The sequence below is a fragment of the Saimiri boliviensis genome, chromosome 4 (genome assembly GCF_048565385.1).
Source record: "Saimiri boliviensis isolate mSaiBol1 chromosome 4, mSaiBol1.pri, whole genome shotgun sequence".
Classification (NCBI taxonomy): Eukaryota; Metazoa; Chordata; class Mammalia; order Primates; family Cebidae; genus Saimiri; species Saimiri boliviensis.
In genome coordinates this window covers 58,749,250-58,774,656 of record NC_133452.1, presented here as the reverse complement: position 1 = coordinate 58,774,656, position 25,407 = coordinate 58,749,250, and the positions used below count along the sequence as shown (strand labels likewise).

Here is a 25,407-nt window from a genome sequence, read left to right as displayed (position 1 = left end):
CAGGGTTATCTTCCTGGGTCCCTAACCTTGGGGGAGGGTAATTCCTGCCAAGGAGCTGGTTCCACCAGTCCTCCTGTCTGCCCTCCAGGACCAAGGAAGAACAGGCATTCTCCATACATCATCCAGCTCTTCTTATCCTAAAAGGACAATCAGTAAAAGCTTCCCAGGGTGTTCCTACAGTTCTCCCTCAACTCCTGGAAAAACACAGGTTCGGGGCAAGCTGTCACTCATTCCCTTCCAGATAATCCAGGTACTCGATTAACCCCAGCCCGCAGTCATCTCGCAGAGGATGGAGCAGAGGACAAAATTCCCAAGATACCCAAGGGGCTACGGGGTAGAGGATGGGTAGCAGAGACCTGAGCCAACTCTTAAGTTACCGCGTGCTAAACGCAGCTGGCCCGACAGGAGGTCTCCTTCGAGGGGGAAAGATACGCAATTCAGAATGTGAGAATAAGAAACCCGCCAAGCAAACAACAGGGATAGGAGGACTGCACCGAGGGGCCAACGGGCCGGCCAGCCCCAGGATCGCAGATCGCGGCTGGGGGCGGCGATGCCCGGCCCGTCGGAGTCGCGGGGCTGGCGAGGACCCCGGGCCGTGTTCGCAAGACGGCCTCCCAGGCGAGGTTTCAAACCGCCGCCCCCGCGAGGCGCTCAGCCGATTGGAAGTTCCACAACGACCGTCACTACCCAGGGCCAGAGAGGTAACTCCGCGGCGGAGCGCCCACTGCCCGCTGCGTTCCCCGAGGCCAGACCCCACAAACTCCTCCTCCACCGTGGTCCCAACTCGAGTCCCGCCGCCGTCTCCGATCACTTGGAGGGCGCCCTTCTGGGACGGGACCGACGCCTCGGACCGGGCTGCGCCGCGGGAGTTCGAGGGGCGCAACGGGGGCCGCGCGGGGGAGGCGGGCGGAACCGGCGGCCCTCGGAGTCCATCTCCGGACGCCGCCCCGCGACCCCCTCCGCCTCGCCCCTCGCGCACGGCCCGACTGGGCTCCGACCCACCCATCCCGCCCGGTGGCGGGCAGGGCGATGACCCGAGCGAGCCTACTCCTCCCGACCCTGCTCTTACCCATCTTTCCGCCTCGCCTTGTAGACGTGCCCGTAGGTGCCGCGTCCCACTTTGCACCCTTCGTACTCAAACAAATCCTCCACCCGCTCCCGCTCCGCCGCCAGCTTCGCCTTGAAATCATAATCCATTGTCTGCTTCCCCCATAGAGGCACGGGACGCGGGGGCCGCTGCCGCTCAGTCCCTCCTCCTCCTCCTCCTCCTCCTCCTCCCCCCGCGACCGCCGCTCCACTTCTCCAACAGCCGCCTCTCGGGCGCGCGCGCGCTGCCCGCCGCTCCGCGGTCCGCCTTCAGCAAGGAACTCCTCGGCGGCCGAGGCAGCCGCCTCCTCCACCTCTTCCTCCTCCTCCTCCGCGACGGCGGCGGCAGCGGCCTCCGCAGGCACCCCCAGTCCCGCCTCCCCCCTTCATTTCCTTGTTTTGGAACCTGGTGGGCCGCGCCGTGGCTTCCTCGAGCTCATTAACGAACCCGCCGGCCCGCCCCATCGTTGCGGAGGCTCCTGGGAAACGTAGTCTCGAAGGCTGCAGCGGCCCGGGCGGTTTTATCAACCTAAGAAATACAGCTCCCAGGTTACCTCGGGCCGCCACAGCCTCGCCCCTACAAGGCATGCGCGCCTGCGCAGCAGCTCCCACGCCCCCCGCCTCCCGCCCCCCGCCTCAGGTAGCGCTGGGCTCCCGGTTCCTGTGAAGGCAGAAAGCTCAAAGTTCTAGTGTGGTTGCTGCGGTTTTCGGGGAGGCACCGGAAAGCAGTGCCTTACTCTAGTGAGAAGGGGATACTCCACTGTAACTATCCCCACGCGGAGAGAATGGGAAGCATTGAATCACCACCTTGCTGAGGGGTTGGCTGCAGCGGCTGTGCAGGCGAGGGCCGGTGAGGACAGTTGTACCGCAGCTTGTTTGTTTTCTAGGGCAATGGGTCCGCCTACTGCCCCGCCCCCCATCCCGCTGCTCATTGGCGGGGGCTGGAGAATGACGTCCTCGTTGGTGCGTGGGTATCCCCAAGCTTTGGCTTCTTTCCCGCTCTTGATTGGTGATTGGATGTGCTCGGTTCTTCCTGATAGGTTGATCTTTTTTCTTTACGATGCAAAAACCGTATTTCAAAAACTGAAGCTTCAGCAGTTTCTTAGTTCCTGCCTTGACCAGAGGAGAATCTGCAACTTCTGAGCCCCGGCAGCCAATCATCATTTTCTTGGAGCTCTAGTCAGTATTCTCTTAGCATATGCGGTTCCCGTAGCCAGGCTTTGGCCATCTGTCTAAGGATAATTGAAAGTGCCTGGAGGAAGCACGTTTTAAAACGATCCTTTGGGTTGAATTGTAAAGGATTTTTTACGGCCTATGCATGATGCTGAGGTTCTCCCAGAATGTTTAAGAAAGCTCCTTTAGTTAGGGTTAACGTTGATTGATTTCATTGTATTGCGGCTCAGGACACACCACCCCAAATGTAACTGAAGGAATACAGAATATACACCCCAAAATATGCCACTAGGGCATATTGATTTTGTTCAGCAAAAATAAATGAAGATCCAGCCACACAGAAAAATGCTTCGCTTTCTCCTCTATTGCCTAAAATAAAGGACAAAACTCTCCTTTTGTGAAGAGAAATTTACATTTCTAAAGGAAATTTTCATAATTAAAGGAATCTGTACCACAAAGAGAGCTGCTCCAGTTAACTTTTATCATCTGGGGTACTTTTATCGGCATAAACGTCAACCTTTTTTCACCTTACATTTTCTCTTATTCTCCCTTAACTTGTCTCCACCACCCCGGGAAGCCCCAAGCCTTACTTTTATTTTGAAGAGACTGGCCTTGCCCTGTTGCCCAGGCTGGCCTCCAACTCCTGGGCTCAAGGATCGTCCTGCCTCAAACTCCTGAGTAGCAGGGATTACAGGTTCGTGCCACCATGCAGAGTCCCACTTCCTTTCTGAGGTCAGGACGTAATGTAAGTGTCCTTCTTTGAGTCCCACATTTTGTGGGACTCTTGCGCATACATATGTAATTAAAATTGTTTTCCTCCTGTTAACCTGACTCATATCAATTTAGATCATTAAGTGTATCCCAAGCATTTGGGACACTAGGACCCTTCTAGAATAGGGTTTCCTCCCCTGTAATGGTGGGCCTAGTGTCCCAAATGCTTGGGATACACACTTTAACAGGATTCGTGCTAGGATAGGACATAACACATTCATTAGGAGCACAAAGATGGGAAAGGTCAATTTCTTTTTTTTCTTTTTTCTTTTTTTTTTTTTTTTTTTTTTTTTTTTGAGACAGAGTCTTGCTCTGTTACCCAGGCTGTAGTGCAGTGACGTGATCTCGGCTCACTGCAACCTCCGCCTCCCGGGTTCAAGTGATTCTCCTGCCTCAGCCTCCTGAGTAACTGGGACTGCAGGCGCCCGCTACCACAGCCAGCAAATTTTTGTATTTTTGGTAGAGATGGGGGTTTCACCATATTGGCTAGGCTGGTCTCAAACTCCTGACCTTGTGATCCACCTGTCTTGGCCTCCCAAAGTGCTGGGATTACAGGCGCAAGCCACCACACCAGGCCGGGAAAGGTCAATTCTACAGGAAGTGATAGATAAAGAAAGTTAATAGTGAATTGCCTGCTGGGTTTTGAAAGAAACTGGAAAACTAGAGGGAGGAAGCTATTAAAGACTTTTGAGCTAAGGTGAACTATCATAAGCCTTGTGTATTAAACAAATTCTGTGACAAAAGTGTTTAGGATCAATTAGAGGAAAGTGAGACTAGAAAAGAAGCTATTGCAATAATACGGTGGAAACAAGGATCTGAACCACGGAAGAACAGTGCTGACTGAGAAAAAAGCACATACTAGAATTATTTAGGAATAAAATTTAACAGGACTTAGTAATTACGAATTAATTAAATGTTGGATTACAGGAGAGGGAAGAATCCAGGATAACTTTGAGAATTTTTACTTCAATATGGTAGAAATTTTGGAAAGTTAGGAAACACAGGGATGAGAGCAATTTTTGAGGGAAAGATAAGCTTGGCTGGGCTATATTGAATTCAAAGTGCCTACGGGGGCATCAAGATAGAAATAACTGTCAGGCATTTGAACCACAGCAACTCCATCTTGAATAGGGTAGAATAAGGCTGATACCTGCCAGGCTGCATTCCCAGGAGGTTAGGCATTCTTAGTCACAGGATGAGATAGGAAGCCAGCGCAAGATACAGATCACAAAGACTCCACTGATAAAACCAGATGCAATAAAGAAGCTGGCCAAGACCCACCAAAACCAGGATGCTGACCTCTGGTCTACTCACTGACCTCCGCACTCCTGGCTGCTCATTATATGTTAGTTATAATGCATTCACATGCTAAAAGGCACTCCCACCAGAGCTGTGATGGTTTACAAATGCCATGGTAACTCCAGAAGTTACCCTATAAAGTTTAAAAAGGGGAGGAGCTCTTACTTCCGGGAAATCCTCACCTCTTTCCCAGAAAAACCTGTGAATAATCCACCCCTTGTTTATCATGTAATCAAGAAATAACTCAGTGGAGCAGCCCATATCTCTGTTCTGCCTATGGAGTAGCCATTCTTTTGTTTATTTCTCCAATAAACTTGCTTTCACTTTACGGACTCACGCCAATTTTTTCTTTTTTTGAAGCGGAGTTTCACTCTTGTTGCCCAGGCTGGAGTACAATGGTGTGATCTCAGCTCACTGCAACCTCTGTCTCCCGGGTTCAAGCAGTTCTCCTGCCTCAGCCTCCCAAGAAGCTGGGATTACAGACACACCCCACCACACCTGGCTAACTTTTATATATTTAGTAGACACAGGGTTTCTCCATGTTGGTCAGGCTGGTCTTGAACCCCCGACCTCAAGTGATCTGTCCGCCTCAGCCTCCCAAAATGCTGGGATTACAGGCATGAGCCACCCCATCCGGCCCCAAATTCTTTCTTTTTTTTTTTTTATTTAAGACGGGGTCTCGCTATATTGCCCAGGCTGGAGTGCAGTGGATATTCACAGGCGCAATCCCACTACTGATCAGCACGGGAGTTTTGACCTGTTCCATTTCTGACCTGGGCCGGTTGACCCCTCCTTAGGCAACCTGGTGGTCCCCCACTCTCAGAAGGTCACCATATTGATGCCGAACTTAGTGCGGACACCCAATCGGCATGGTGGACTACAGCCCAGAACTCCTGGACTCAAGATATCCTCCAGCCTCGGGAGTAGCTGGGACTTCAGGCACACGCCACCACGCCCGGCCCAAATTCTTTCTTGAGTGAGCTCCAAGAACCTGCTCTGGGGGTTTGGATTGCGACCTCTTTACAGTAACATAACCAGCAAACAGATGAATATTTTTACTTGCCAATAAGAAATTTGGCCTAAATGTACAAATTTAGAAGTCATCAGTGTATGATGGGAAGATATGGAGAATATTTTTGGTTGCCTGCTATTTATAAATATGGGGTTTTGCATTTGTTATGTCATCAAACTCCCAATTTTTTTTTTTTTTTTTTTTTTTTTGAGATGGAGTCTCACCCTGTCACTCAGGCTGGAGTGCAGTGGCACAGTCTTGGCTCACTGCAACCTCCACCTCCTGGGTTCAAGCAATTCTCCTGCTTCAGCCTCCTCAGAAGCTGGGTTTACAGGCACCCACCACCACACCCAGCTAATTTTTGTATTTTTAGTAGAGACAGGGTGTCACCATGTTGGTCAGTCTGGTCTCAAACTTCTGACCTTGTCATCCTCTTGCCTCATCCTTTCAAAGTACTGGGATTACAAGCATGAGCCACTGTGCCTGGTGACAAAATATTTGTATAAGGTATGTTGTAGAGGTGGAGGGAAAGCTTCTCTGCCCTCTGAAGGTTTTCTGAATATGTACTGACTATAGGCAGATTAATAGGAGAAAAGGCTATATAAATTTGTCTTATGAGCCTAAACAAGGTGAATTGCTGGAGAATGATTACCCAACAATCAAATCAGATTCAAAATACCTTTCTTCATTGGAGAGAGGAAGATGGGGATAATGTGTCAATTTTAAGAGGTAGTAAATAGATTTTAGGTGAAATGAGTAGGCCAATGCTCACAAAATGGTTAGTAAATGATTCTCATTAGAAACTAAATGAGCCAGCCGGGTGCGGTAGCTCACGCCTGTAATCCCAGCACTTTGGGAGGCTGAGGCGGGTGGATCACAAGGTCGAGAGATCGAGACCATCCTGGTCAACATGGTGAAACCCCGTCTCTACTAAAAATACAAAAAATTAGCTGGGCATGGTGGCTCGTGCCTGTAATCCCAGCTACTCAGGAGGCTGAGGCAGGAGAATTGCCTGAACCCAGGAGGCGGAGGTTGCGGTGAGCCGAGATCATGCCATTGCACTCCAGCCTGGGTAACAAGAGCGAAACTCTGCCTCAAAAAAAAAAAAAAGAAAGAAAGAAAGAAAGGAAAAGAAACTAAATGAGCCAAGTATAGTGGCTCACACCTGTAATCTCAGCACTCTGGGAGGCCGAGGTGGACTGATCACTTGGAGGCTGAGGTGGGCTGATCACTTGAGGTCAGGAGTTCGAGACCAGCCTGGCCAACATGCTGAAACCCTATCTCTACTAAAAATACACAGATTATCAGGGCATGGTGGTGCTTGCCTGTAATCCTACCTACTAAGATTACAGGGACAGAGGATTGAGAAATGGTGGCGGCAGGGAGGCAGCAGCTGGAGGCTGCTTTAGGTCATCATGCCAAAGTGCCATATTTTGGAGTATTGTTTTCTGAGACCCAACATGTTCTGTTTTTCCCATTTTACATGTAAACACACTGAGACAGCTCAGTGAATTGCAGAGTCAGGGTTTAAAGAATATGTACTTGGGGGGTAAATAGAAAGTGGAAAAGTGGCCCGGGCACGGTGGCTAATGCCTGTAATCCCAGCCCTTTGGGAGGCTGAGGCAGGTAGATCACAAGGTCAGGAGATTGAGAACATCTTGGCCAACTTGGTGAAACCCCATCTCTACTAAAAGTACAAAAATTAGCTGGGCATGGTGGCGCACACCTGGAATCCAAGTTACTCTGGAGGCTGAGGCAGGAGCATCACTTGAACCTGGGAGGTGAAGGTTGCACTGAGCTGAGATCATGCCACTGTACTCCAGCCTGGGTGACAAGAGCAAAACTCCATCTCAAAAAAAAAAGAAAGAAAGTGGAAAAGTGTTTTAGTAAAAATATAGATTATAAAAAGGTTAACTATTTTAAAAATATAATAAAAAAACTATTAAAAAATATGTAAATGTTAGACAACTCCCTGTGTTACCAAGGGCAAGAGGAAACAGATATTTTCCTGAATTGCCTATGGAAGTATATATTGGAAAAATATATACAGTGTATACATCATATTTTTATTTTGACAACACCTTTTAAAATTACAAATGTAAATATGCTAAGACTCAGCATCTAAGAATTTATCCTATTATCCTATTAGACCATCTAGGAATTTATTCTACTGTTATACCCCTTGTGCCATGACTTGCCTCCCAGATCCCTCTTCAGGACTAAAGATTGTATTCCCAGGCCAGGCAGGTTGGCTCATGTCTATAATCCTAACACTTTGGTAGGCTGAGGCAGGAGGATTGCTTGAGACCAGCCGTTCAAGACCATCCTGAGCAACATAGCAAGACTCCAAAAGAAGGAAAAAAGCAGCGGGGAGAGAAAGAAGGGAAAGAGAGAAGAGAAGGAGAAAAGAAAGGGAAGGGGAGGAAGAAATTATTCTACCAAGATGTTGCTGGGAGTATTGCTATAGACACCTTTCAGCTGTCAGCTCTCTTCAGGAATTGCCTGGCTAAAATGGTACCTCACCTAGGGTCATGCCATTTCCCTAAAGCAACCTATATCCAATGACTGATCACCACAGGAGTATAAAACCCCAGATTTCTCACCCCATTTCTGGACTGAAATTCTTATCAAATATGAGTTTGGCCACTTGCTGCCTGCAAAACCAATCAACAAGGTTGGCCAGGCACTGGGGCTTATACCTATAATCACAACACTTGGGAGGCCAAGGCAGAAGGATTGCTTGAACCCAGGAGTTTGAGACTAGCCTGGGCAATATAGTGATACTCCATCTCTACAAATAATAGAAAAATTAGCTAGGCATGGCACACGTCTGTAGTTCCAGCTACTTGGGAGGCTGAAGCAAGAGGATCATTTGAGCCCAGGAAGTCCAGGTGGCAGTGATCCATAATTGCATCAATATACTCCAGCCTGGGAGATAGAGCAAGACCCTGTCTCAAAAACAAAAACAAATTAGCAAGATCAAGATATGGTAGAAGGTGAGTGACTTTATCATAAACCAAAGCCAGCAGTGGGGAATACAATCCAGGTTATTGTCTCAGTGAAACCACTTCAAATTTCCAAGTGAAATCAAGGGTTTAGGAAGGGAAGGTTTTGGCATGGAGGGTATGCAGGGGGCGAGGCAGTGCAGGTCAATGTGACTTATTCCCATGACTTGACTTGAGTGATTTCTCTATCTGGTGAATGGGTAGGCACCATCTTAGGCTCCAGTAGCCATAAAGCAATTTCGTGGTGGGTGCAATTTCCATAGTTGCCTGTATTGTTCAAGATTTAGTCTCTGGAACTTTTAAGCAAACATAGTAAATACACTAGTATGAAATAAGTGTGAAGGGTACCTAGTGGAAAGAGGAGGATAAAGGTTACTATTTCATTACTGAAAAGTAATACAAAGGGCCAAAGAAGGAAAAGAGGCGGGGGGGAAAACAAAGCTCAAAAACAGGATACTAGGTTACAAACTACCTGTGGGGTTAATCGAGCCCATCATTAAGTTGCAGACCAACTTCTCAGTCTCCCCAATCCTGCCTTCCTCCTTTCCCTTCAGTAGATATTGAATCAAAGGACACACCCTAATAAACCGATTATCCTGGTGTGATTCCATCCTGCACGGCTGTTTTTTTGAGCAGTGGTCGTTTATCTCTGCCCGTCTTCTCTTCTACCTAAGTGCGTTCCGCCACCCGATAGAAGATTCGATGGGCATGGACATGAGCCCCCTGAGGCCCCAGAACTCTCTTCGGTTGTGAACTAAAGGCCAACAAAGATGGTCACTTTAAGGTGGATAATGATGAAAATGAGCACCAGTTATCTTTAAGAATGGTCAGTTTAGGGGCTGGTGCAAAGGATGAATTGCACATTGTTGAAGCAAAGGCAATGAATTATGAAGGTAGTCCAATTACAGCAACACTGGCAACTTTGAAAATGTCTGTACAGCCAACAATTTCCCTTGGGGGCTTTGAAATAACACCACCAGTGGTCTTATGTTTGAAGTGTGGTTCAGGGTCAGTGCATACCAGTGGACAGCACTTAGTAGCTGTGGAGGAAAATACAGAGTCAGAAGATGAAGAGGAGGAGGACATGAAACTCTTAAGTATATCTGGAAAGCGGTCTGCCCCTGGAGGTGGTAGCAAGGTTCCACAGAAAGAAGTAAAACTTGCTGCTGATGAAGAAGAAGAAGAAGATGATGATGATGATGATGGTGATGAAGATGATGAGGAAACTGAAGAAAAAGTACCATGAAGAAATCTACATGCAATACTCCAGCTAAAAATGCACAAAAGTCAAGTCAGAATGGAAAAGACTGAAAACCATCATCAACACCACGATCAAAAGGACATGAATCCTTCACAAAAAAAAAAAACAGGAAAAAACTCCTAAAACACCAAAAGGACCTAGTTGTGTAGAATACATTAAAGCAAACATGCAAGCAAGTATAGAAAAAGGTGGTTCTCTTCCCAAAGTGGGAGCCAGGTTCATCAATTATGTGAAGAACTGCTTCCAAATAACTGACCAGGAGGCTATTCAAGATCTCTGGCAGTGGAGGAAGTCTCTTTAAGAAAATAGTTTAAACAATTTGTTAAAAGTTTTCCATCTTATTTCATTTCTGTAACAGTTGATATCTAGCCGTCCTTTTTATAACGCAGAGTGAGAACTTTCCCTACCGTGTTTGATAAATGTTGTCCAGGTTCCATTGCCAAGAATGTGTTGTCCAAAATGCCTGTAGTTTTTAAAGACAGAACTCCACCCCTTGCTTGGTTTTAAGTATGTATGGAACATTATGATGGGACATAGTAGTAGCAGTGATCAGACATGGAAATGATGGGGAGACAAAAATACACGTGAAATAAAACTCAGTATTTTAATAAAGTTAAAAAAAATGATATATTCATCTCCATCTCAGAGTCCACTTCCCCAGGAGCCCAAGTTGTGGTACTCTCTCCAAATATGCAAGATGATGTAAAACAAAGTTATTCGGTAAGCCTTATTTGTAATAGGAAAGGACTAGAAATAACAATAATGTTCATTGGGAGGGGACTGAATAAAGTATGATACTTCCATCAATTAATTATTATGCAGCCTTAAAAATAATATGAAGGCTGTGAAAATAGCCTCTCGGCTCTCCTTCTTCAGGGAGACCCCAGCTGCTAAGCTCTGAATCCACTGCTGCATTGACACCAAGGGCACACTTCCAATGAGCTGTTACTAGCCCATGACTGCGCATAGCAAGATACTAGGAAGGGCCATTCCTGTAAGATGCAGGATTCCTCTAATGGGCAGCTGTGCTCAAGGACTCCCCATCAGCTTGAAATTTTTTTTTTTCCTCCTCCTCACCCAGCCTGAAACTTTTTCTTTTTTAAATTTTTTAATTGTGGCCACATGCAGTGGCTCATGCCTGTATTTCCAACACTTTCAGAGGCTGAGGCAGGCAGATCACCTGAGGTCAGCAGTTTGAGACCAGCCTAGTCAACATGGTGAAACTCCATCTCTACCAAAAATTAGCTGGGCATGATACCAGGTGCCTGTAATCTCAGCTACTTGGGAGGCTGAGGCAAGAGAATAGCTTGAACCCAGGAAGCAGAGGTTGCAGCGAGCTGAGATTACACCACTACATTCCAGCCTGGGTGACAAGAGACTCTATCTTAAAAAAAAAAAAAAGAAAAAAAGAAAAAAAAAAAAAGGCCGGGCACAGTGGCTCTTGCCAGTAATCCCAGAGCACTTTGGGAGGCCAAAGTCCGCGGATCATGAGGTCGGGAGTTCGAGACTAGCGTGGCCAACATGGTGAAACCCTGTCTCTATTTAAAATACAAAAATAAGCCAGGCATGGTGGTGCATGCCCGTAGCTACTTGGGAGGCTGAGGCAGGAGAATTGCTTGAACTGGGGAAATGGAGGTTGTGGTGGGCCAAGACTGCACCATTGCACTCCAGCCCAGGCAACATTGCACTCCATCCAAAAAAAAGAGAGAGACAGAGGCTGGGCACAGTGTAATCCCAATACTTTAGGAGGCCAAGATGGGGAGATCACTTGAAGCCAGGGGTTTAAGACTAGCTCGGGTTGGGTACAGTAGCTCATACCTATAATTCCAGCATTTTGGGAGGCTGTGGTGGGCAGATCACTTGAGGTTAGGAGTTCCAGACCAGCATGGCCAACATGGTAAAACCCCATCTCTACTAAAAATACAAAAACTATCTGGGCATGGTGGTGTGTGGCTTTAATCCCAGATACTCAGGAGGCTGAGGCTGGAGAATTGCCTGAACTCAGGAGGCAGAGGATGAAGTGAGCCAAGATCATGCCACGGCACTCCAGCCTGGGCAACAGAGCAAGACTCTGTCTCAAATATATATATATATAAAGTAGCTGGGCATTATGTCTTGGGCCTGTAATTCCAGCTACTCAAGAGACTGAGGCAGGAGAATCATTCTAACCCAAGAGGCAGAGGTTGCAGTGAGCAAGATCATGCCATTGCACTCCAGCCTGGGCGACAAGAGCGAAACTCTATCTCAAAAAAAAAAGAAGAAAAAAATAGGAAAGGTGGGTGTGGGCAATGGAGTGAGACCTTGTCTCAAAATAAAATTATTTGAAATGAATGATAATAGTTACACAAGTTATCAAAACCTTTGGGATACAGCAAAAACAGTTCTAAGAGGAAAGTTTTTAGTGCTAAATGCCTACATCAAAAAGTCTGAAAGCTCACAAATTGACAACCTAACATCATACCTTCAGGAACTAGAAATACAAAAATAAACCAGCCGGGCACAGTGGCCCACACCTGTAATCCCAGCACTTTGGGAGGCCAAAGTGGGCAGATCATCTGAGGTCAGGAGTTTGAGAACAGCCTGACCAACATGGAGAAACCCCATCTCTACTAAAAATACAAAATTAGCCAGGCATAGTGGCACATGCCTGTAATCCCAGCTACTGGGGAGGCCGAGGCAGGAGAATCTCTTGAACCCAGGTGGTAGTGGTTGCAGTGAATTGAGGTCACGCCATTGCACTCCAGCCTGGGCAACAGAGTGAAACTCCATCTCAAAAAAACAAAAAATGAATAAAATAATAAGAAGAATAAGAAGAGGAAGAAGCAGCAGCAGCCAAACCCAAAGCTAATAGAAGAGACAGAAAAGATCACAGCAGAACTAAATGAAATTAAAAGAAAAATATAAAAGATAAATGAAACAGGCCGGGCGCGGTGGCTCAAGCCTGTAATCCCAGCACTTTGGGAGGCCGAGGCGGGTGGATCACGAGGTCGAGAGATCGAGACCATCCTGGTCAACATGGTGAAACCCCGTCTCTACTAAAAGTGCAAAAAATTAGCTGGTCATGGTGGCGCGTGCCTGTAATCCCAGCTACTCAGGAGGCTGAGGCAGGAGAATTGCCTGAACCCAGGAGGCGGAGGTTGCGGTGAGCCGAGATCGCGCCATTGCACTCCAGCCTGGGTAACAAGGGCGAAACTCAGTCTCAAAAAAAAAAAAAAAAAAAAAAAAAAGATAAATGAAACAAAAAGGGGGTCCCTTGAAAAGACAAACAAAATCAATATTCCATTAGCTAGATTAACCAAGAAGATAAATGATTCAAATAAGATCAATTAGAAATGAAAATGGAGACATTACAAACACCACCACAGAAATACAAAAGATCATTTGAGACTACTATGAACACTTCTATGCACATGAACTAGAAAACATAGGGGCAATAGATAAATTCCTGGAACTATGCAACCCCTCAAATGAGAAAGAAATAGAAATCCTGAACAGACCAATAACAAGCAGTGAGACTGCAACAACAACAACAACAACAACAACAACAACAAAAGTCCAGGCCAAAGGATTCACAGCCAAATTCTAGCAGACATTCAAAGAAGAATTGGTACCAATCCTGCTGAACCAATTCCAAAAGATTGTGAAAGAAGGAATCCTCCCTAACTCATTCTATGAAGCCAGGAAAGGACATAACAAAAAAAGAAATCTATAGACAAATGTCCCTGAGGAATCTAGATGCAAAAATCCTCAACAACATATAGCAAACTGAATCTAATAGCACATCAAAAAGATAATTCTCCATGACTAAGTGTGTTTCATCCCAGGGACGCTGGGATGGTTCAATATATACAAGTTAATAAATGTGATTCACCGCATAAACAGAACTAAAAACAAAAACCATACAATTATCTCAATAGATGCAGAAAAAGCATTTTATAAAATCCAACACCTGACCAGGCGTGGTGGCTCATGCCTGTAATCCCAGCACTTTGGGAGGCCAAGGCAGGTGGATCACGAGGTCAGGAAATCAAGACCATCCTCGCCAACATGGTGAAACCCTGTCTCTACTGAAAACACAAAAATTAGGCAGGCGTAGTGGCGTGCACCTGTAATCCCAACTACTCAGGAGGCTGAAGCAGGAGAATTGCTTGAACCCAAGAGGTGGAGGTTGCAGTGAGCTCAGATGGTGCCACTGAACTCCAACCTGGTGACACAGTGAGACTTCATCTAAAAAAAAAAAAAAATCCAGCATTCCTTTATGATAAAAACCCTCAACAAACTAGGCATAGAAGGAACATACTGCAAAATAATAAATGCCATATATGTGCCGTACACAGTGGCTTATGCCTATAATCCTAGCACTTTAGAAGGCCAAGGCGGGCAGATCACCAGAGGTTAGGAGTTCCAGACTAGCCTGACCAACATGGAGAAACCCCCATCTCTACTAAAAATACAAAATTAGCCAAGTGTGGTAGTGCATGCATGTAATCCCAGCTACTCTGGATGCTGAGGCAGGAGAATTGCTTGAACCCAGAAGGCGGAGGTTGGAGTGAGCTGATATCTCACCATTGCACTCCAGCCTGGGCAACAAGAGCAAAACTCCATCTCAAAAAGATAATAATAAGAATTTAAAAGTAAAGCCGCATATGATAAACCCACAGCCAACATCATACTGAGTGGGGAAGAGTTGAAAGCATTTCCCCTGAGAGCTGAAACAAGACAAGAACGCCCACTTTCACTTCTTCTACTCAACTCAACTGTACTCAATTATACTCTTCTACTTCAACTCAATTGTACTAAAAGTGCTAACCAGATTCATCAGGCAAGAGAAAGAAATAAAGGGTATCCAAATTGGAAAAGAGAAAGTCAGACTATTTCTGTTTACTATTGATCTGATTGAATACCTAGAAAACTCTAAAAGACTCCTAGATTTGATAAATGAATTCAGTGAAGTCTCAGGTTACAAAATCAGTGTACACAAATCAGTACCACTGCTATACAGCAACAATGATCAAGCTGAGAACAAATCAAGAACTCAAGGAAAAGAATTTTCTGATGTTACCTTTTTTTATGTTTGGTTTATTCTTGAATGTCTAGTTCCTTGAGAGCTAGAGATGAGTTTTAGAAAAGAATTCAATGCCTAAACTATTAATAGGGTGTCTTTTCCCTATTGAGTTCTTTCCTAGAAGAACTCAATCCCTTTTACAATGTCTGATTTAAAAAAATAAAATAGGAATATATTTAACCAAGGAGGTGAGAGATCTCGACAAAAGAACTACAAAACACTGCTGAAATAAATCATAGATGACTCAAACAAATGGAAATATATCTCATGTTCATGGATTAGAAGAATCAAGATAATGAAAATGATGTGGTGAAAAGGGAATGTTTATATACTGCTTGTGGGAATGTAAATTAGTACAATCTCTGTGGAAAAGTGTGGAGAATCCTCAAAGAACTAAAAGTAAATCTACCATTCAATCCAGCAATTCCACTACTGCATATCAAAAAGACCTGCATGCCTATGTTTATCACAACACAATTCACAATTGCAAAGATATGGAACCAACCAAAGTGCCTATCAACCAACAAATAAATGGATAAAGAAAAGGTGGTATATATATGCCATGGAATACCACTCAGTCCTAAAAAAAAAAAAAAAGAATAAAATACTGTCTTCTTCTTCCTTTTTTTTTTTTTTTTTTTTTTTTGAGACGGAGTTTTGCTCTTGTTACCCAGGCTGGAATGCAATAGCGCGATCTCAGCTCACCACAACCTCCGCCTCCTGGGTTCAGGCAATTCTCCTGCCTCAGCCTCCTGAGTAGCTGGGATTACAGGCACGCGCCGCCATGCCCAGCTGATTTTTTTGTATTTTTATTAGAGACGGGGTTTCACCATGTTGACCAGGATGGTCTCAATCTCTTGACCTCGTGATCCACCTGCCTCAGCCTCCCAAAGTGCTGGGATTACAGGCTTGAGCCACGGCGCCCGGCCTTTTTTTTTTTTTTTTTTTTTTTTTGAAACGAAGTTTTGCTCTTGTTGCCCAGGCTGGAGGGCAAAGGTGCAATCTTTGCTCACTGCAACCTCCACCTCCTGAGTTCAAGCAGTTCTCCTGTCTCAGCCTCCCAAGTAGCTGGGATTGCAGGCATGTGCCACCACGCCCAGCTAATTTTCTGTTTTTTAAGTAGAGACAGGATTTCACTATGTCGACTAGGCTATCTGGAACTCCTGACCTCAGGTGATCCACCTGCCTCAGCCACCCAAAGTGCTGAGATTACAGGTATGAGCCACTGTGCCCAGCCTGAAATACTGTCTTTTGCAGAGACTTGGATGGGGCTGGGGGCCATTATTCTAAATGAAGTAACTGAGGAATGGAAAACCAAAATGCCATATATTCCCACTCAAAAGTGAAGCTAAGCTATGGGTACACAAAGGCATACAGAGTGGTATAATGGATGCTGGAGACTCGGAAGGGGGAGGGTGGGAGAGGATTAAGAGATTTAAAAAACTACATATTGGGTACAATGCGTACTATTTGGGTGACTATGGCGCTAAAGTCTTTTTTTGTTGTTGTTTTTTTTTGTTTTTTTTTTTTTGTTTTTCTGTTTTTTTTTGAGACGGAGTTTCGCTCTTATTACCCAGGCTGGAGTGCAATGGCGCGATCTCGGCTCACCGCAACCTCTGCCTCCTGGGTTCAAGCAATTCTCCTGCCTCAGCGTCCTGAGTAGCTGGGATTACAGGCACGTGCCACCATGCCCAGCTAATTTTTGTATTTTTAGTAGAGACGGGGTTTCACTATGTTGACCAGGATGGTCTCGATCTCTTGACCTCGTGATCCACCCGCCTCAGCCTCCCAAAGTGCTGGGATTACAGGCTTGAGCCACCGCACCCGGCCTGCGCTAAAGTCTTAAACATCTCCACTACACTGTTCACGCATGTAACCAAAAGCCACTTGTATCCTAAAAACTATTGAAATTTTAAAAATATATGTTTTTTAAAAAGTTATTTAATGTAACAAAATTTATTTCAATAAATGGTGAATGTAAAGTTTTTGGTAACATTCAAATGTCACAGCTTCAGGCAAAAAAATAAATTTTAAAAAGAGCATAAAGTTTTTGGTAACAAAAAAAAGTGTACTAAAGGTAAGGGCAGAGGGCTTGAGGAAAGAAACGATGGTTTTAGTATGTTTCCTGGAAAGTAAGTAGAATGAACACGACAGCTTTTACTGAATCCTAGGCATACGTTAGCTAATATAAGCCTCATAGCTGCCCTGTGAGGAAGGTATGTTTTCTCTCCTTTTTACCTATATGAAAACTGAGGCTCCAGGAGGAAAATTTGTGTAGTTTTACAGTTAGACCATGATAGGATTTAATCCAGGCCTGTAAGACTAATAAGACTATAGAGGACAAAGACTGCAACGCCCAGTACAGTAGTCCCCCCTTGTCCTTGGGGATACACTCCAAGTCCCCCTGAAACCCAGATAGTACTGAACTTCAAATACATATACACACACTGCTTTTTCCTATACATACATACCTATGATAATAAGGTTTAATTGATAAATTAAGTACAGTTAAGAGATAACAGTAACTGATACTAAAATACAATTATCACAATGTTCTGTAACAGAAATTATATGACTGTGGTCCTCTCTTTCTTCCTCTCTCTCTCTCTCTCTCTCTCTCTCAACATCTTATTATTCTGTATCATGGATCATTGAAACCATCGAAATCGAAACTGTGGATAAGAGGAGACTATCAATTTTGCCATTTATCAAGATCAAATGATCCCACTGAAATATTCTTTCCTCTTTGTCTTAAATCTTACTTTGTATATGTTAAAATCACCACCTCTGTGCTTTTGTTTCCATATTCGATTGATAGTCATTTTTACCCCTTCTCTGTGTATGCAAGAGTCATGGGGCTTATGAAATGCAGAGAATGTGTAGGTCCCACTGCCCCTGCGACTGACATGTTTATTGCTTCAGTAAGTATGAGAAGCCTTCTTTGCCTTTGTGCTTTCCACTCTGCCAGTAACAGTTATGTAGCCAATCAGATTGCAGAGCATTTGCTGCCAAGTAAAAACCTGTTACTCTTCCAGGAGTGATATTCTGACTACTTAAACATTGAATAAAAGTCTGAGAATAAAGCTCCCTTAAATAAGGATGATTAAGGCGTGAAGGGTGTTTAGAAAACAGATTCTGGTCTACTTAGTACAGAGCTGATGTCAGGACACCTGAGGAAGTAGGACTGGGAAGCAGTGGGATTAAGAATCAGGTATCGCCGGGCGCGGTGGCTCACACCTGTAATCCCAGCACTTTGGGAGGCCGAGGCGGGTGGATCACGAGGTCAAGAGATCGAGACCATCCTGGTCAACACGGTGAAATCCCGTCTCTACTAAAAATACAAAAAATTAGCTGGGCATGGTGGCACGTGCCTGTAATCCCAGCTACTCAGGAGGCTGAGGCAGGAGAATTGCCTGAACCCAGGAGGCGGAGGTTGCGGTGAGCCGAGATCGCGCCATTGCACTCCAGCCTGGGTAACAAGAGCGAAACTCTGTCTCAAAAAAAAAAAAAAAAAAAAGAATCAGGTATCTAGCCAGGCACAGTGGCTCACGCCTATAATCCCAACATTTTGGGAGGCCAGCGTGGAAGAATTGCTTGAGACAGGAGTTCAAAACCAGCCTGGGAAACAAGTAAGACCCTGCCTTTACGAAAAAAGCTGTAAAATTAGCCAGGCATGGTGACATGCTCCTAATCCCTATTACTCAGGAAGATGGGGCATGAGGATCACTTTAGCCTAGGAGTTAGAGGCTGTAGGGAGCTATGACTGCACTACTGCACCCAACCTGGGCGACAAAGACCTTGTCTCATTTTTTTTTCCACCCCCTACCCGTCCCCACCTTGTCTCATTTGAAAAAAAAAAAAAAAAAAAATCAAACTTCTCTCTGTTGGATGAGGATGCAGGCAGACTAAGGAAGGGTTGCCCGCCTCCTCCTGATACGGTATGAGAAAAGCCTGATTGATGCCTGTGGCAGTTTCTTCAGGCTGCTGTCACAAATTGCCACAAACTGGGTGGCTTATAACAACAGAAACTGATTAGCTCACAGTCCTGGAGGCCAGAAGTCTGAAATCAAGATGTCTGGAGGGCCGTGATCTCTCTGCAGCCCACAGGGGAGAGTCCTTCTGTGCAGATTCCAGGTTCTGGTGTTGCCTGCAGGCTCGGCAGTCCTTGCTTTATGGCAGCATAACTCAAATCTCTGTCTCCACGCGGCCGTCTTCCCTCTGCATCTGTGTAAACAAACTTCAGTCTTATTCCACAGACACTAGTCATAATGGATTTAGGGTCCACCCTAGTCCAGTATAACCTCATTTTAACTTGGGTACATCTGCAAATAGCCTATTCCCAAAAATGTCACATTCACAGGTTCCAGGTAAATATAAATGTTATGGGGACAGCATTTAACCCAGTGCTATGTCCAAGCTTTGACTCTGTCACTGAATGAAGGGCCATCCTGAAAATGCATTCAGTGGGAGTTGGAGGACATCTTTGATATCCATGAACAGGGCTTTCTTATTTATATTTTTCTTTTTCAGGTTTTTTTGTTTTTGTTTTTTAAGATGGGTTTTGCCACGTTGCTCAAGCTTGTCTCTAACTCCTGGGCTCAAGCGATCCTCCCACCTCAGCCCCCAAAGTTCTAAGATTACAGGCATGAGCCACTGTTCCCAGACCTCACGTTTTCTTTCTGTAAAGGAGAGTCTAACTACAAGAGTCCGGGTGCGGTAGCTCACGCCTGTAATTCCAACACTTTGGGAGGCTGAGGTTGGTGGATCACCTGAGGTCAGGAGTTCAAGACCACCCTGGCCAATACGGTGAAATCCCATCTCTACTAAAAATACAGAAATTAGCCAGGCATGGTGGTGGGCACCTGTAGTCCCAGCTTTTTGGGAGGCTGAGGTAGGAGAATCGAGTGAACCTGGGAGGAGGAGGTTATAGCGAGCCAAGATCACTTCACTGTGCTACAGCCTGGGCTACAAGAACAAAACCGTCTCAAAAAAAAAAAAAAACCCTACAAGAATATTACTAAAACACACCCTCTCCATCTTTTAGTGCTTTACTCTGATGGTAAAAACATATGATGGTAGACAAATTTCATTCTTAAGCATTAGGCTAGTGTTTTCTGTCAACAGATTACAAGACCTTTTGTTGTTTTTATTGTCATATTTTAGTAGATTCTGTGTGAAAAAACATTGGATGTCTTCACATATGTAATAAACACAATGTGCTACAAAACAAAAACAAAGTTGATTAACCCACTATCAAGCTGATGCTTATTTCACAGAGCTGGAACATTTTAATTTTCATTCAGAAAAGAAATTTTGAAGTGAACAATGGGATGATTTTTAAAAAGAGAGGCTAGGCAGGCGTAGTGGTTACATCTGTAATTCCAATACTTTGGGAGGCCACGGCAGGCGGATCGCTTGAAGCCAGCAGTTCGAGATCAGCCCGGCCAACATAGCGAAACCCTGTCTCTGCTAAAAATACAAAAATTAACCGGGGATAGTAGCAGGCACCTGTAATTCCAGCTACTCAGGAGGCTGAGGCAGGAGAATCACTTCAACCCAGGAGACAGAGATTGCAGTGAGCCGAGATCGCACCATTACACTCCAGCCTGGGTGACAAGAGCAAAACTCCGTCTCAAAAAAACAAAAACAAAACAAAAACAAAAACAAAAAACAGGAAAAAAAAAAAAAAAAAAGGAAACCTGCAATAAAAGAAAAATGTAGTGGTGTTAACAATTTTTCCAAGTCAAAAGGAAAGGTGGGTGTGCCCAGCATCAATGGATTAGTCATGTGGAGAACTGAGCTGCAAATCTTGCAAGTCAGGTTCCCTGCATATGTGATGGGAATAGTAAGCAAAATGATGACTATTTTTAAATGCTTATGCCCTTCATCATGATAAGTTTATGAGCTATCTGGAAGTCAAATTTGAATCTGGAGGTAAAATTTCTCTTACCACAGTCTAATCTAGGTCAGGGAAATTTATTGAAGAGATTTACCAAGCTGTTTGTTCACAGTTTAAGGTTAACTCAGGATCATCTCCTTCAGGAGGTCTTCTCTTACCTCTCCTCAACTAGGTTGAGTGCCTTTCATCCATTCTGCTGTTAAAACCCTGTACTGATCTCTTTATAGTTGTGCCTGGCCTATGAATAGAATTTTTTTTTTTTTTTTTTTGAGACGGAGTCCCATTCTGTCACCCTGGCTGGAGTGTAATGGCGCAATCTTGGCTTACTGCAACCTCTGCCTCCCGGGTTCAAGCAATTCTCCCTCTTTAGCCTCTTGATTAGCTGGGACTACAGACATGCACCACCACGCCTGGCTGATTTTTTTTATTTTTTAGTAGAGACGGGTTTCACCATATTGGCCAGACTGGTCTCAAACTCCTGACCTCGTAATGCACCCACCTTGACCTCCCAAAGTGTTGCAATTACAGGCATGAGCTACAGCCCTGTTTATGGAATTCTAAGTTAAAAATGAATTTTTGGCTCAGCACATTGGCTCATACCTGCAATCCCAACACTTCGGGAGGCCAAGGCGGGCTGATCCCTTGAGCCCAGAACTTTGAGACCAACCTAGGCAATGTGGCAAAACTGTACCTCTACCAAAAAAAAAAAGAGAAAAAAAACGTCAAAATTAAACAGGCATGGTGGTGCGGGCCTGTAGTCCCAGCTACTTGAGAGGCTGAGGCAGGAGAATTGCTTGAGCCTGGGAGGTCGAGGCTATGGTGAGCTGCTATTGTGCCACTGCACTCTAGCCTGCATGACAGAGTGGGACCCTGTCTCAAAATAAATAAATAAATAAATAAATAATAAAAAAAGCTGGGTGCGGTGGCTCAAGCCTGTAATCCCAGCACTTTGGGAGGCCAAGGCAGGTGGATCACGAGGTCAAGAGGCGGAGACCATCCTGGTCAACATGGTGAAACCCCGTCTCTACTAAAAAAGTACCAAAAAAAATTAGCTGGGCATGGTGGCGCGTGCCTGTAATCCCAGCTACTAGGAGGCTGAGGCAGGAGAATTGCCTGAACCCAGGAGGCGGAGGTTGCGGGAGCCGAGATCGTGCCATTGCACTCCAGCCTGGGCAACAGGAGCGAAACTCCGTCTCAAAAAAAAAAAAGAAAAAGAAAAAGAAAAAGAAAAGAACAAAATTAAAAAAAAAAAAAGATCCGAGTCATGGCACCATAAAAAAAAAAAAAAGTTTTTCTCAGAACCCTGAAGGCATTAACTCCAGTATTTTCTTTTCTTTTTTTTTTTTTTTTTTTTGAGACGGAGTTTCGCTCTTGTTACCCAGGCTGGAGTGCAATGGCACGATCTCGGCTCACCGCAACCTCCGCCTCCTGGGTTCAGGCAATTCTCCTGCCTCAGCCTCCTAGTAGCTGGGATTACAGGCACGCGCCACCATGCCCAGCTAATTTTTTTTGGTACTTTTTTAGTAGAGACGGGGTTTCACCATGTTGACCAGGATGGTCTCCGCCTCTTGACCTCGTGATCCACCTGCCTTGGCCTCCCAAAGTGCTGGGATTACAGGCTTGAGCCACCGCGCCTGGCCAACTCCAGTATTTTCTAACATTCAGTAGTTCAGATGTGTTGTAAATCTGTTTAATAGAGAGAGATCCAAGATGGCTGATCACTAGCAGCTCGGGATTGTAACTCCCAGCGAAAGTGCAAAGAATGAGAGGACGCCACACCTTCACATGAATTCTTGTTGCTCACACCCCAGGAGATTCCCAGCGGAGGAGCCCCACGGGTTGCCAGCGCGACTCTTGTGACCAGTGAGGCGGTTTTGCCGGCACCAGTGAGGCGGTTTTGCCGGCGCCTTGGAGCGACGGTTCCTGGTGCAGAGTCAGAAAAGCACCATCAATCTTAGCGCCGCTGATTTGGTCGGTGCAGTGGGTTGCTCAGATTTCGGCGCTGATAATCAGTAAGTTGGACGTCCACTCAGAAACCCAATTACAAAGACGGTAAATACAAAGACCACAGATGGATAAATTTATAACGAAGGGAAGAAAACAGCCAAAAAAGGCTGAGAATACCCAAGATCAGAACGCTTCTCCCTCAGGGGGGGATCACAGTTCCTCATCAGCAACGGAACAAGGCTTGATGGAGAACGAGTGTGTTCCAATTACAGAAGCAGGCTTCAAAATGTGGATAACGAGAAAATTCTGTGAATTAAAAGAACTTGTTTTAACCCAATCTAAAGTAACTAAGAACTTTGAAAAAAGATTTGACGAAATGTTAACAAGAATACACAATTTAGAGAGGAATATAAGTGAATTAATGGAGCTGAAAAACACAATAGGAGAACTTCGTGAAGTATGCACAAGTTTTAACAGCCGAATTGATCAAGCAGAAGAAAGGATATCAGAGGTCAAAGACCACTCAATGAAATAAAACAAGAAGACAAGATTAGAGAAAAAAAGGATAAAAAGGAACGAGCAAAGTCTCCAAGAAATATGGGACTATGTGAAAAGACCTAATCTACGCTAGATAGGTGTACCTGAATGTGATGAAGAGAATGAATCCAAGCTAGAAAATACGCTTCAGGACATTATTCAGGAAAATTTTCCCAGCCTAGTAAGGCAGGATAATATTCAACTCCAGGTAATACAGAGAACACCACAGAGATATTCCTCAAGAAGAGCAACTCCAAGGCACATAATCGTCAGATTCACCAGGGTTGAAATGAAGGAGAAAATACTAAGGGCAGCCAGAGAGAAAGGTCAGGTTACCCACAAAGGGAAGCCTATCAGACTTACAGCAGATCTCTCAGCAGAAACCCTACAAGCCAGAAGAGAGTGGGGGTCAATATTCAACATCCTTAAAGAAAAGAACTTTCAACCCAGAATTTCACATCCAGCCAAACTAAGCTTCACAAGTGAAGGAAAAATAAAGTTTTTTGTGAATAAGCAAGCACTCAGAGATTTCATCACCACCAGGCCTGCTTTACAAGAGCTTCTGAAAGAACCACTACACATAGAAAGGAACGAACAGGCTTTCTAAAAAAATTATCAAAAAGAGCATCAATATAATGAAGAATTTACATCAACTAATGGGCAAAATAGCCAGCTAATATTAAATGGCAGTATTAAACTCACATATATTATTATTAATTCTAAATTTAAATTGACTAAATCCCCCAATCCAAAGACAGACAGGCAATTTGAATAAAAAACTAAAACCCATCAGTATGCTGCATCCAGACCCATCTCACATTCAAGGATGCACAAAGACTCAAAACAAGGGATGGAGAAAGATTTACCAACCAACCAGAGACCTAAAATATATAAATAAAAAGCAGAAGTTACAATTAAGCAACAAAGATCAAAAGACACAAAGAAGGACATTATATAATGATAAAAGGATCAACGCAACAACAAGAAGAGCTAAAGATCCTAAATATATACGCACCCAATACAGGAATACGCAGACATACAATACTTATAAAGAGACTTAGACTCCCACATAATAATAGTGGGAGACTTCAACATTAATATTAGACAAATCAGTGAGACAGAAAATTAACAACGATATCCAGGACTTGAACTCAGATCTGGAACAAGTAAATGCAATTAACATTTATAGAACTCTCCACTTTAAATATACGAAATATATACTCTTATCAGTACCACATCATATCAACTTAGAAGTTTAAATGAAATCTTGGTTGGCTCCTTGTTTGTTATTCTCTTCCCTCATTTTCTTTTATATATCCATTATTAAGGACAATATAGGCATACCCATATTTAGATTGCATTCTAGCCCGGGGAATAAAGCAATACCCCCATCCTCTCTCCCTCTTCCTCTTTCTCTTTCTTCCTCTTCTTTATTCTTTTTCTTATAAAAAAAAAATCTGTTTAATATCCTTTTTAAGCGTCCTATTTTTCCCATAAAAATGTTTAGGATAAGTTTTTGTTTCTTTGTTTTGAGACAGGATCTCACTCTGCTGCCCAAGCTGGAGTGCCATTGAGATTGGAGTCAGGACTCAACTCCAGTCCAGATGGAAGACTGGCTGAACCAGGGAAGAGGTACCAACAGCACTTCTCTATAAGACATGCCCACCAGCACCATGGCAGTTTACCATTGCTGTTGCTTTTCTGAAAATTTCTAAATAACCTGCTTCTTAATTTGCATGTGATTAAAACTAGGTATAAATATAACTGCAAAACAGCCCCTGAGCTACCATTCTAGGCACACTGTCTATGGAGTAGCCCTGTTCTGCAAGGAGCAGTACTTTTGCTGCTGCTATACACTGCTGCTTCAGTAAAAGTTGCTGTATAACACCACCAGCTTGCCCTTGAATTCTTTCCTGGGCAAAAAGAAGAACCCTCGCAGGCTAAGCCTCCATTTGGGGTTCATCTGCTCTATATCACCATTGCCTGATGGTAGTTCATTGCAGCCTTGACCTCCTGGGCTCAAGCAATCCTCCCAACTCGGCCTCCCCAGTAGCTGGGACTACAGACACATACTACCATGCCTGGCTAATTTTTATTTTTAATTTTTTTGTACAGATGGTGTCTTGCTATGTTGCCCAGACTGAAGATCTGTTCTTTAATCTCAGAGATTTAATTAAATCTTTAATCTTTATTCTTTAATCTTGGAGGTTTCACAAGCATGCATCTGGGTGCAGGTATTTTTAATTCATTTTGCTTTGTTATTTTCTCTGATATTTACTTTCTTTCTCTCCATTATCATTGCTTTGCCACTGAATTTCGCAACTCTTTTGAGGACTCCTGTTTTCATATTTG

The 25,407-nt window shown here is 44.4% G+C and overlaps 1 protein-coding gene and 1 pseudogene across 5 annotated transcripts in view; one reads left to right on the top strand and one right to left on the bottom strand.

Moving 5' to 3' along the window:
* Positions 1-1,534, bottom strand: part of CDK19 (cyclin dependent kinase 19) — a 189,103-nt gene extending 187,569 nt beyond the window's left edge. For 4 of the 5 annotated variants that reach the window (XM_074397604.1, XM_074397605.1, XM_074397606.1 and 1 more), the window contains exon 1: positions 1,070-1,160. Coding sequence is in view for 1 of the 5 variants with exons in the window: in XM_003935967.4 (XP_003936016.1) it covers positions 1,070-1,197 (128 nt within the window). In the remaining 4 variants the exon portion in view is untranslated. Of the gene's footprint in view, positions 1-1,069 lie in introns of all 5 variants that reach the window. The other variant, XM_003935967.4, reaches the window with a different exon arrangement.
* A 7,596-nt stretch (positions 1,535-9,130) lies between these two features.
* LOC101036129 (nucleophosmin pseudogene) lies at positions 9,131-9,936 on the top strand (annotated as a pseudogene).
* The last annotated feature ends 15,471 nt before the right edge of the window (positions 9,937-25,407 follow it).